This window comes from Harmonia axyridis, chromosome 2, assembly GCF_914767665.1.
Source record: "Harmonia axyridis chromosome 2, icHarAxyr1.1, whole genome shotgun sequence".
Lineage (NCBI taxonomy): Eukaryota > Metazoa > Arthropoda > Insecta > Coleoptera > Coccinellidae > Harmonia > Harmonia axyridis.
The window spans coordinates 17,844,135-17,858,032 of NC_059502.1; the positions used below are offsets into that span (position 1 = coordinate 17,844,135).

The following is a 13,898-nucleotide window of genomic DNA, read 5'->3' on the forward strand; positions in this document are numbered from 1 at the left end:
AAATTGCCCATTTAGACCGGCACAATGAGTCATAAATTCCAGAGGATGACACCCACCGATTAAATTTTAACTCGTACGATCTTGGTATTCAAATTATTCTATGAAGTGGCTGTTGGCTATGCCGTTTAATGAGAAGAAATATTGGGTCCGAGATTAGTTCGAGGGATAAACATTGACTCATTCGGACGGGAGATGCTGCGAGATGTAAATCAGGCGGGAATTGAAAAATAGCCGAAATTTTTTGAGCTCGTTTTTATCCGCAGATTGCGAAAACTGGAACGTTCTTATTTCGTCAATTTCGAATTCGGTTGGGAACTGTTATCGGTAACGGTTCAGGTCGAAAGTAGTTCGTTTCTCCCATTGTCAACTTTTGCGCGTCTTTATCTCACGCCTGCTCTGATTGATGACGAATGGTCGGGATGAATCCGATTTATTATATCAATTTCGGTTTTTATTTAGCACAACCTAAATATCTAGCAGGCGAAGCGTACAAATTTAGAACCAGGAAACCAGCGGCCACATTGTAGCGGTGTCGGCGGCTTCTAAAATAATACTCTGATTTTAGATATCCTCGTTCCTGATTTCACCTTTTTTTTTTCGACTGTTTCACAATGTTATTATCTCAAAATCGCGAGGTGGTCTGTAATATTTATTTTGTCGAATTCCTTCCAGATAGCTTCTTGCGTCATATTGACCTGATTGCTAAAAGGTGCTGCAATGGAAAGCAAAATCGGATTTTCCATTGTATACCTGGTGAACTTTTGTTTTATTATGCATGGAATCGAACAATTCAAAAACAGATATGATATTCCCAACATTATAGATATTTAAATTACTTTGCAATATAAGTAGAATCAATAATAATACAAAATTTAAGAAACAAGTACTACAAACTTCAGAAGGTGATTCTACATGGAAAAATGATAGTTTGCTCTACCTATAATTCTTGTTCGCAAATGATTCTTATTCCAAGATTGAAATTGCTCTTAATAACTGACTATTGCTTCCAATTTTTCTGAAACAAAAAATGTAACGCCACTGAGATATTTCGAATCTATCTAAAAATCAATTTTGAATAATTAGATCAATTTGTGACAAAAAATCTTGGCGCCGTTGTTATTTGAAAAAAACATATTGATTTTATTTATCAATTAAAAAAATTGAAAAAACACGTTTTGAGAATCTCGACCGATTTCGGAACAATAAATAAATAGTCAGTTGTTAAGACAAACTTTCACACCCTTTATCTTTTATTATGTAAGAAACTGTTATTATTTTTTCATGCGGAATCGCCCCTTGAAGTTTGACGCTTATATCCACTGACACCCTGTATGTCACAATAATAAGATGAAGTCCCTCTCGAGTATAATGGCGGTCGTGCCACGTCTTGATTCAAAGCAAACACAACTAGTTCTTGCCACTCGTAAATTCAATAGGAAGCAGTCTTTTTCAATCGGCCCTCGTTTATTGATTAATTTTCTAATACCACGGACAATATGTGTGAAGAACTGCTCCAAGGTGACCCGTAAACGGTCATAAAAAAATTCAGTCGTGATTCCGATTGTTACTCGATTCTCATTGTTGGTACGTTGGTACGCAATATCTGATGCTTTATCCGAACCATTTTTTTTGCCTGTCTGCGGTAGCTGAAGGTCTCTCTCCTTATTACCTATCCCGGTGGTTCGAGATCTCGGAGAAGTGAGAATTTCTTTACATTATCGATTGATTTTTACATGTCCCCAACATGGTTTGATTACGTTGTCGGATTGTGATATATTTTCAAATCCACAATTTTACTAGATCGTTATGAATGTATATTGTATTGAATGTAATATATTTATTTGAGTGATTCCCGATTAAATATGCTAATTTGAATATTTGGAATCCGATATTTTTCCGAATTGTCGAAGTTATAATAAGCAGAATATTTATTATTTTCTGTATCTACCTGCTGAAATCCAAAGTTTGGCAACTTTTGCTCTCCTAGTGTCATCGGTTGATTCGCTTGAAGTTTGTTTTCTGAATTTCTGATGTACTGAGGTATTAATTTAATATATTTTGAGTTAATATGAAACGTTGATTCACTATGGGACATAAAAATTGCGTTCTTTGTGGAGAACTCGAGAATTGAGTGAAATATCTTATCACTGATATGTTTTTATTTCCGCGCTTCATGTCAAATTTGATAGATCATGTTGGGGACAAAATTTCTCCACTGAAATACCAATACAATAACACTTAAATAAACCAGTTTTACAATAAGAACCCTTTGGATGCATTGAATGAAGATGGGTTTTGATTAACCCCAAACTGTCAGCTGTCAAACAGTTGACCCATCACTAAAGGTCGGGCTCGCAGATCGGATTTCTATGATGCCGCATATCCGTGGTCTTCGTCACCCCAATCCTCCTAGTCGATTATCCTATCGGAGGTTCTCTATCGTCAATAGCGCTATCTCGGCAACGATCGCATGCCCCCGGAGACTGGTGCTCCGTGAAAATGAGATATGTGGTCGAAATTCCGTTATAGTCCGCCGAATGGAATGTGAAAGGCACCATGGTGTAGGTCCAGTTTCGAGACGTTGCAGACATTCTCATTTCTCCTCCTCTCTCTCTTCTTTCCCCCCTACGCGCGGGGTCATTTTGCACCGGTATCTGGGGCTTTTGCGAACGATTATCGCGTGCACTATGCGGGATTGTTGCACCTACTGATTCGGCTGTTTGGACGTTTCCACGGTTACCGTGTTTGTATTGGCATTTCATTGGTCAATGGGGCTGAGTACCTTGGTAGCGACTTCTTGGTGACATTTCGATGACATGAAGCGGCTAAGTGATGTCATCTTGGGTCTTTTTGTATCGCGGTTGGTTTACCCTTTTACATCTTTCCGTTTTGTTTGATCTTTCTACTAGTTTTTCGCCACTTCTCATTGTTTTAATTTTTTATTTTACTGCATTCTTGCTCTACCTTTTACATTTTTCCGTTCAATTCAATCTTTCTCCTTATTTCCGCTTCTACCGCTCTTTTGTTCAGTATTCCTGCTATTACATCATCTCAATTCTTTTACGCGGTTTTTTATTGCCTTTTTTTTAACTTTCCGAATATTTCCTATGTGTTTGAATGTAACCTTCTATCGTTTTATTTTGAACGCTTTAAACCATTTTATAATACATATTAAATTCTTCTTCTCCCTTTTACATTTTTCCGTTCTGTTGTATCTTTCTTCGTTTTGTTCAATCTTTCTACTAGTTTATCGCGAGATCTCTTTTGTTCAGTAAATCCCTGGAATTATTTCATCTTAATTATCTCACGCGGTTTTTTATTACTTTTTCAACACTTCAAATTATTCAACACCTAAATTTTCTCTCGAAATTGATAACAGACAAAATTACAAGACACGAAAAGGTGTAGTTAGTACTGGACCAAAGTGTCTTTTTACATTTTTCTAAACTACCAGTGATCCGTCAAAAAAAAAGTTCTGGAGGAAAGAATTGGACACTGTTTTCAGAAAAAAATATCACCCTGCAGAATTACATTCGAAATTAGCATATAACATGATGAACACTTTAGATTGAAATATCTGCCAAATCTAAGTTGAATATTTGGTGAGAGAAGGTGCTATGAGAAAAAAAAACTTCAACACTATATATCTCGAAAACAAAGCGTTTGCGGGCCCATGTTTATAGGACTTTTTTTGTCAAAATGACTCGAGGAATTTATTATTCGTTCGAACTTTCAATTTAGTCACACCCTGCATAAAAAAATTGTATGACATCTGTCATACGATATGTGTTGTGGGAACTTGTGGATAAAAGGAATTCCGACAATGTGTTTCTAAACGATTAAATCTACCCTAAATACGGTGTGCAAAATCCCGAACGAAAGTCAATGTACCGGGTGTTACCAGCATCATAACCTCAACTATGCGTTTTATTGGCATCCCGCATCACCTGTCACAATTTGTCGTCGATGCCCCGTTGGGGATGGAGGCGGCCTCCGAAAGTGACAACAGGTGAGGCCAGAAGGTGGTCCCGATCGCGATGTGCAAGAACGAAAGTGTCAGTGCACCCAGTTGCAGTCGCCGATGACAACAACCTCTGCAGGTCTGCAAAGCGGCAGCTGGTGTGTATGCATGAGGTGACTCAATTCGCGTTTTACATCAAGAATAAATTCTTACACCGATGTTCTATCCTACCGCACATCCGGTCAATGCTTGCGCAAATTAACAATTATTGCAACACTATGCGAAAAGTGGAGGTGCTATGGGAAAATGCTAGGTGTTTACGGTGACGTGTGGGAGAGAAAAGTTGTTTAGAACCGTTTGGTTGATTGCTCCTCACACCAGGTCACATCAACTCATTTGGATAGTTGACGATATGTTCTCTAGGTGGCGATACTCTACTTTTCTTCGTAAAATCTCTCGATTCATTGAAGAAAGCGGTTAACGTAATTATTGAAAAATCGGTTGTACAGATTCGAACCTAGATCCCCCGCATCAAGGACAGTGACCCAACCTAACAGCCACTACTATGTGTAGGTAATTGCGTGATTATAGCGATTATTAAAGAAAACATATTCAAAAATTCATAACTATATGATCGTAGCAATACATGTTTTCAATTTCGTGTTTATGTGTTGTATATTTATCAATAAATTTTTTATATTCGTTCGATTTAACGAAGAAACAGTCTAGACTTTTAGATTTTTATCTCAAATGGAATGTTATTTGCCGAAAAGCGTTGAAATTGCGGAAAAGCATAGTTTTTTTTCGTGATAACGAATCCAGTCAAAAACAAAGATCATTATCGTTTCCCAACTTACTTATTTCCTCTTTCCAGAGCTAAATGATCATCTCCAAAATTTTTTTTTTTTTGGAAGTAGAAGTTCTGAAGTATTCACTCAGATTATCAAATAAAATGGCCCAGAAAAATTCAATTTGTGAAAACTCTCCTCTTGTCGCGGCAAACCAACGATTAAAAAGTGAAAAGTCAAGGTTCAGCCGCGCACAAAAGTTTCGAGGTGGTTATTATGTGGTTATGTTACGAAGATCAACGAGGTTTCTACTGAATGAACTGTCGATTTTATTGTTTCCAAACGTATAGACGTAATGATTTTATTGGTCTTCGATGCCCCAGATACGTAGGTAACTCGAAGCGATACCGCTCTTTGATACCTTTTCGTCTTTTATACAGCGTGCGTATAAAACCTTCACGAATGCGGATTTGCATTGAAGTAATGTTGTGACTAGCCTTCGACCGGTCATTTATTATTATATGACCCGTCCAATTTCCGAGAATCCGTTTGTAGGAAGCCGCCTACCCATGATAAGTTCCAGGAAGGTCTATTTTTTTCTTATTTGACGTTCCAGGTATAGAGACCCAAAGAAAACCCTAGGGATAGGTTTTAGTATTTATCGAAAATAAACTTCCTGTCAAATGAGTTATCGATAAGACCAGTCTGACATTCTGTTGACAGACTGCGATATGAAGAAGTTTGATCTTAGATAGCACCACTTCTGGGAGGCGACAGCATGTTTCAATCAATGTTTATTGATTGACTGGTGGTACTCCTGATAGAGGTGTGTGTATTTTGTTGTGACAACAGTACCTTCGGCATTTCACTTCCTAGATATTTTGATTTTCAAAATATTCGAAAGGTCATGTTGGCAATCATGGGAAACGTCAAAATTGGTCGTTCCTCTGGTTAGAATTGGCGATATTCACCTTCTTTAGTCTGCATGAGATTATCAGATAAGCGAAATCGCCTGTCAACCAATAATTTCGTGAAATTTACAAGCGAATTTTGTCAATCGTCTCCGAGGAACATCCAGAACAACATTCTCTCAGTGGGATGAAAAAATTAAACGACCAGCAGCTGTAAATATCTGAATGGGTCACCGATTCATAATTATCTCGCGTCATAAACAAGTTCTTTTGGGAATGCTCGTTTAAGAAAGCTCCCCACTAGCTTGTTTCTACCGGAAGAAAAAATAGTCAGTTGTAGTTTTGATTAGCCCAAATTTCCTTCCATTTGATGATATGTAACCGCTAACATTTACGATTATCAGTGTTATGAGAACTCCAACAATTTGTTCTTTCTTTATTCATAACTTTTAAAAATTATTGATTATTTCGAATTATGATAACTGAATTTTTAAAACTGTTTTTATCGTGCTGGCGCATCATCCAAGTTCTATGATCTGGGAAGCATTTCGTCTAACAATATGTATGTGTACAATTTTTCTATACTCTATTCGATTAGGAATCACGTAATTCAATCTAAAATAGTTTAATTATGTGCTTTTATTGGTTATTTACAAGCTCAATTGGAAAGATAAATCTACGTTGATATCAATTTCAAAATATAAATAGGTATTAACTGATTCTAATAAATCTGAACTAACGCTCAACCATGATATCATAATATTAGATCCATGATTGTTCAAAGTTTTAAATTGAATTGAGAACCCAACTTTTTCTTCAAATAATTTTGATTCTGGGGTCTTGCATTCCGGCAAGTCCTCGTGTCTAGACCAGCCCTTAGCGGGAGTACTTGTTTCTTGCTCTGAAATTTACATAACAGATAAGAGGCATAACAGCGTGTAAATTGTGTGAATGGAGGGACCCCAAATGTATTATCGCGCGATAACGACAGATATATCGAAGTATGGGTCTGCCAGTTGATGAAAAGGCTATCACGCTTCCTTGCCTTGACGAATGGAAAATTTCGGTGATTGGTAGGCATCTCAATTCCCCCAAACTATAGTCCTATTTATTTCCCAGCCAATTACCATTCTCGAAGAATAATTCAATTATTGTATATATGAGTGGTGTTATCATCGGAAATTAGTGTTTTTTTGACGTGTTGATTGAAGAAGACAACTGCGTTGAAATCATTAGAAATCTATTCTTGAAGTAGAGAACAATGACCGATGTTAATGAGTTATATACAGAACGTCGAAATTTATTTTTAGAATGAGTGAACCTTTTTCTTTTGAAATTCGTCGTGGGTGGTGGAATCCACGCCATCGCATATTGTAGACTTACCTGATTCGTCCATTTCCTACACATTAAAAAATAATAAATCCTACATTTCGAAAAAAAGTACCTAGTTTTCCAAACGAGGGTTTTCTTCAAATTTACTAAGTCCAATACAATGACCTCTAGCGATCTATTCTTCCATTACCGTTTAAAATTACAAAGATAACACCCTGACGATAGAATGCGCAAATCCCTGAAACAACAATTTTCACTTTGCAGAATCCCATTTCAACTTGTTGCATCCCTTGATAAGCATCGATCTTTTGTGAAGACTCCATTTCCTCCTATTCAGGTTTCAAACATCTGCTTCGCCTTCACATAGAGGAAACCTCTCAGCCTTTGTGGGTGTATTATTTCTTATTTAGAATTCGGATTTCGAAATGTATGGAATAATAAGTAATAGTTTCGTACTCTCTACCTACTTTCATTATGTTTCATTTCTTTCGGAGCGGTGCACAATGAAAGGGTATTATACATACACCTAGTTGTTAGAAATTGGGACCACTTTACCTGCCCACGTATTTCTACCTGGCCTGGCGCAGTTTCGAAATCTTTAAATCGTTAAATTCCTCTTTGGCAATGCCGGTTTGCAGGGTTATTTTGTTATTTATGTTTTTTTTTCTTCGGTTACCACTTTGAACTGTCCGCTTAGCGCCACAGGTGATAATGGATGGAATTTATTGCTTTTCTACAGTTGGTAACACTTCGTTCTAATGTTTGAACTGTGATCTTTAAAAGCTTCGTTCCAGGAAGAGCTTCCGATCTATTTAACTTTCACTCAGATAATATCAACGTTGGAATTTGTAGAATGATATGTTTTCTACTACTTTTTCTTATCGGCGTTACATAGCACATAAAATCTGACGGTTTTTTTTTAAATACAACGATTAAGCACATTATCGATAGTCGTAATCAGAACGCAGTCAATATTGAATGAATGTAAACAACAAAGCATCACTGAAACCGTTCTCAAAAAATCAAATATATCTTCATTCAGGTACTGAGGTAACAGATAACGCAATCTAAATATAATATTGATTCGTCAATCTTGTAATACGATAAACGCCAGTTTTTATCATCCGAATTTTGGGTACCAGTGTCTTCCTTGGTTGTGGGCTTTTCTAAGAAAAACGTCATATCGATTTTAAATATGTTTCTCTAATTCTGTGGTTATTCCGTTCATTCTTCCACATCTTGTAGAACAAAATCGTGCGAGAATATATCAGAAACGCACAGTTTTCATGGTTATATTATATTATTCTATGTTGGCACTCCGAACTTTCCGCTACGGCTTTATCTGTCAATTCATCAATTTGCCTTAGAGAAATCAGTCCTGCCAACCAACATTCTTCAATGCAAAAATCACTAAATTATATTTATGGAAATATTTCATTAATTTCAATGAAAATGCAATGAATTAGAGAAAATAATGTATAATACTCGTACAGAAGGCTCATTCTACCACTCGTTCATTCCAAAACTCGCCACTTCGTGGCTCGTTTTTGAATTTTGAACTCGTGGAAGAATATCAATGCCTTCTGCACTTGTATTATAAATAACTATTCCTTGATTAATCTTTGCGCCCAATATGTGTTTGATTTGCCTGCCACTTGTGTAGTCAGGTACCATTCATACATCATCTCAGTCTTGGGGAATGTTGTCTGAGAAGATTTAAAAGTTGTTCGATCAGTTTTATAGATTACCTACATACTCGTTCATTAGAGAGTCGACGTTCCCGTTGAAATCGTCAACAACTCCAATCTGTTGACCATATTTAACATGTATCTTTTTAAAATGAAATTTTGGCCACATTTTACTCATTCATTCATTTGAGCAGTAGCATGACATCAATGATTGAAGGGAAATATCCTTGTCAAGCTGCTAAAACAAATATTTAGATCCTATTCCGAATATTTCATTGAACTGAAAGATTTATTATGATTCATAAATTCTTATTGTGAAAAACTATCAGTATCATAAGTGAAACCAATTCTTATTAAGAATGAAATAAATACGCACAATCATAATTAGTACATTGGCAACGTAGCAAAGGGTTGACATCGCAAACTTTATTCAACTTGAGTTATTTATTTATTGCTGCAGTGAAAATTATAAAGTCACTTCAAATCAAAATAAAATGAAGGTATCATTGACCCTGTGAATATTTGGATTACGCTGCAGAATGCAACTATTCAAAAACAAAAAGAATGTTGGCGTTGTTGCACCCAAATATTACCATCTATTCGCTTAAGTCATCATAATACTACTTGGTAGGACATTACTTGAATATGTTAACTCGTCTTTTTTCAATACAAGAGAACTGCGTGGGATATTGAATAAGTTCGATTACATATGCACATTATTTCGTGGATTAAGATTTGATGGAACAATGTTGAAAAATTGGAGCTTGTTTTGATGACTCAGATCAGGAAAGAATGATAATACATTAGTAGTAACAATCTTTATCTTCAATGCATATTTTAATGATCATTCTAGCCTCAAAGGGAAATAGTCAAAGAACTACTGAACTTAGCTGTGTAGTCTCGAAAACTCAAATAAACAACTTTACAATCTATATTTGTATAATTGAACAAACAAACAACTTTGCAATTTATAATTGTATAATTAATTGGTGTTCTTTTTTTGCAGAGGAAGAAATCGATGTTGTCTCCGTATCTGATAAGAAATATCCTGTCGGAACCAGAATGGGCTATATTCCGCCTACAAATCCACCAAATGGTGTTCGTCGTAATATCCAGAGATCTACCGAAACCGCCATGATCAACGGAACCCGTAATAACAGAAATGGCGTAAAGATCATGTTACCAACTAAAAGAAGCTCACCAACCAATGACAACTATCCACCGGCCAAAAGGAGAGCAACCGTCCCTGTCAATGAGAATAAGGGAAGAAGACCTAGACAAACTAGGTTAGTATTTAATAAGAATACTCAACAATATTATTCCATAGAAGTCCAGCCAAGCCAACCAAAACCTCCCTATTGCGGTACAGGTATTTACCCTAGTTCTTATTACAGGGCTACCAACTCTAATAATGGTAGAAGGCGATCAAATAATGGCAATGACAGCGAAGGCAGCGAAAATGATCATCTTCCTTCTGAGAAACGCAGTCTACACAACGATATGGAGCGTCAAAGACGAGTAGATCTCCGTAAAGCTTTCGAAGATCTAAGAAAGTTAGTACCTGAAGTTATGAGAAAGGAGCGTGCTGCCAAAGTTGTGATTCTACGTGAAGCTGCCAAATACTGCAACAATCTGACACGCACTTCGTTAAACTTCCAACAACATAAAGTGGATTTGGAAAATCACCAAGAGAAGCTTCTTTGGAAGCTTTCAAATCTGAGAAGAAAGGCGGCTATGGAGAAGGGTGTTGTCTTCGAGGAAGAAAATTATGATGACGATTATGAAGATGAAGAGGATTAAAGGGGTCCCACATACTACATGCTGTGAGAATTCAAATAGAGGGGTTGAAAATTTTGAATTTGAGATCCTCATTTGATACTATTTTATTTGGATTACAATATATTCAAAATTGTAAAAATGTTACATATATTTCAGAAAGCTTTGTAAATTAGAGTCTTTTTTATGATATGTTTGAAAAAACATTATACCAGATGATAAAAATATTGAAAATTGTAAAAATGTTTAACAATTTAGCAAGCTTTTAAAAAATTTCTTTATACATGTGATTCCAAATTTCTATTCATTATCTTTAGTTTTTTAGCTAATATTGCAGTATGAAGTGATTGTTTCTTTAGAAAAAATCGGTGAAATTTGAAACATATGTTGGAAATTGTGCTACTTCGAAACTGTAAATTTGTACAGAATTCAAAATTGAGGTAACGAATATAATCCCCCTAGATTATTGTGAAATGATTTTTCACTACCAAGAAAAATTCGAGATATAAAGGAAAATATATATTTTGATAGAAATTAACTTAACAAATATAATTCAAACAGTGAGATATTCAATGTGATTTTAGCTTGATTTAAGTTCATTTTTTAGGGTAAGGATTATGTTTCTATATTTTCAAGGCTTATTGTACAGTGTTCTTTTTAATTTCTTTATCAGAAAAAAAAATAATTCAATTTTATCCTGTTTATTCCGATTTTTATCAATTTTAAATTTCATTTTCTTCTAGTTTTTGATTTATCCTCTATTTTTCAATGTTATTTGACAATAATCAAGAAATAATGTTCATTTTAGCTAATTTTATTTTTGCACTTTGCATCTTTTTTTCAGTTGTACAATTTGATATACTTTTAGCAAATTGCAATATGTTTTCGTGTGTATATTTTTTATGATAAGATATAGTTGTTTTTTTTTCTGTAAATTTTTTTTAATAATGTCAACTGTAGATATTTTTATTCAGTCAGAGTTTTATCTGGCGTTGTGTACAAATACATTTTTAAAATCTTCATTCAGTTTTGAAGATGAATTTTGGTTGAGCCTTTTTCTACTTACAATTGTTTTGAAGAAATCGTGCGTTTTTCCTGAAAGCCCACTTTCAAGGAAACTTTATTATAGTGCATTGGACTAGTAATGTGTGAAACATACTCAAAAGATTGTGCACTAAGTTGAATTCTTCATTGAAAAGTCATTATCTTTCTGAAATCACTCTGAAGAGAATTTATGGCAAGATTTTATTATGCCTGGAGTGGAAAGGTATAAAGGACTTGATTAAATTTTGTATTTATTGCAACATTTTTCACATTTGATTTTATTTTATTATTATTTTTTGTACAACAATAATTTCTTATATAATTAAGCCTTTGTTCAATCAAGGTACAAATAACTATGGAAATGTTAATTTAGTTTCTCCAGTCATTTGTGATTTCACTAATATCATTTCCAATATTGAGATATTTGTACATTTGAAACTTTGACTCAATTTCCAAGATATTCATATAGTCTAATGTAATTTTAGAGATTTAACCGTTCTGTCCCAATTGCAAAATGTTATCACTATGATACACAATTGAATGGGATCAGCAACTATGGGTTCTGGCGATAGCATGCTATTACAGCAATAATTGACTATTGAAAAAAAATTTTGAATTCTGGAAATTGTTTCAAACTCACTTTAATGTTATTTTTTTGTAATTGAAGTCGAAGCCACCATGACACAAATCTGAAATCTGAGTTTTCAATGGATGTAATCATCTTAGGATTGTACCTATATACCTAGATGTAAGTGCTTGACCTTCATAATATTTAACAACTATATATAATGGGAAGATTGTAAGCTATTGTTAATCTAATATTTAGGTAGATATGGTGGATTAGTTAATTGCACTATTTCATGAAGTGGGTGAAATGTTATAACTAAATAATTTTGTTTCCTTTCTCAGTTAATAATTGAATAAATATTTTGAATTTGTATTACTGAATGGATAAGTGAACCGATAGAATATTAGTTTTTGGTATCTTTTTAAAAAAAATTGAAGTTTTCCATTTATATATTACTGAAAATCATCTAAAACTCTTATAAATTCACAATAATTCAGTGTTCTAACCAGATACTTATCCATATGATTCAGATGTGATAATAAAAAAAAAAGGAATAGATATTTCTGACATTTGAATATTTTACTGAATATACATTTCTTTTATTGTGAAATATTCAGTTTATTTAGTGTTTTGTTTTAGTCATAATAGTTATTTTATCAGTTATTCAATTATTGAAAATTATACAATGACATATGTTAGTCTTTCTAGGCTCATATGCACCGAATTTGTTTTATTATTTAGTCGTAAGATGAAGAGAATTGTTGTGTTCATAAAACTATTTTACAGTATTTTATACTTTTGATAAATACTTGAAAAATAGAAAAAAATAAAAAAAACAAAAACAAAAAAAATGTAATCGTATACTATGATTACCTCTGATGTGAAATGCATCTATTCCTCTGAAAATATATATAAAATGAAAAAATTTCATTTGAAGCAATGCTGAAATTTTTAATGAAATGTCCTGAGGAAAAAGTAGAAATGGAAAATGTGCCATAAATTTTTAATGTGCATTTTTTAGTTTGTGTACGTAAAATTTTTAAACTGAAATTTGCTCATTGTTTAATTGTAAAATATTAGCATTTGAAAGTGAATCTCGAAGAAACTGAATTGCATCTACTTGTATTTATTGTTTAAGAGGAGATGCTTTTCTTCTTCGTTAAATTTTGGTAGCATTCAATAGGAATTTCAAATTTTTATTACAGAAATAGTGTGTTTATCAGTTTTACATATCTGTGATTTAACCTCGCGCTATTGACCAAATATTTAGAAATAGTTCTTGAGAAAAAAATCACACTTGGTATATTCCCAATATGTTAACAGGGCAATTCTCTAAGCTTAGCGACCACTTATAATTAAGATTATTTGTGTTTTGTTTTGAATTGAAAAATATACTGATAATACATTGTTATAAATATCCGTTTGTACTTATGCGTTTTCTAACATTTAAGTTACACTTTTCATGAAAATGATTTTATATAGTTCCTCATCTATAAGTTTTTAAAATAAAATGTTGCTTTATAGTTATTTTATTTATTTCGAAATCCCCCTCTCCAGATCTAAGAAGCAAATTCATTCAAAAAAATTTACTTCATTTCCTCAAAATCATATATGACAATTGTTTTCTCACACTGTAGCCACATCAATTATTTTAATTTCAACTGATAACAAAATAGAAATTGCAGCTAAACAGATGCATGCTTGATCAACAAAAAAGTTATATATCATACACCTAGCATTTTACATAATATGTCAATCTTACAAAAACAAATTACACATATTATATTAAAAATAATTTACAAATTGTTGATTTTGGAAGTGAAAGTTTTA

At 33.8% G+C, this 13,898-nt stretch overlaps 1 protein-coding gene across 2 annotated transcripts in view; it reads left to right on the top strand.

Moving 5' to 3' along the window:
• Positions 1-13,591, top strand: part of LOC123671995 — an 82,976-nt gene extending 69,385 nt beyond the window's left edge. For both annotated transcript variants that reach the window (XM_045605933.1, XM_045605934.1), the window contains 2 exons: positions 9,687-9,966; positions 10,075-13,591. In XM_045605933.1, the coding sequence (XP_045461889.1) occupies positions 9,687-9,966; positions 10,075-10,480 (686 nt within the window). In that variant the 3' untranslated portion in view covers positions 10,481-13,591. The remainder of the gene's footprint in view (positions 1-9,686; positions 9,967-10,074) is intronic.
• Positions 13,592-13,898: the final 307 nt, after the last annotated feature.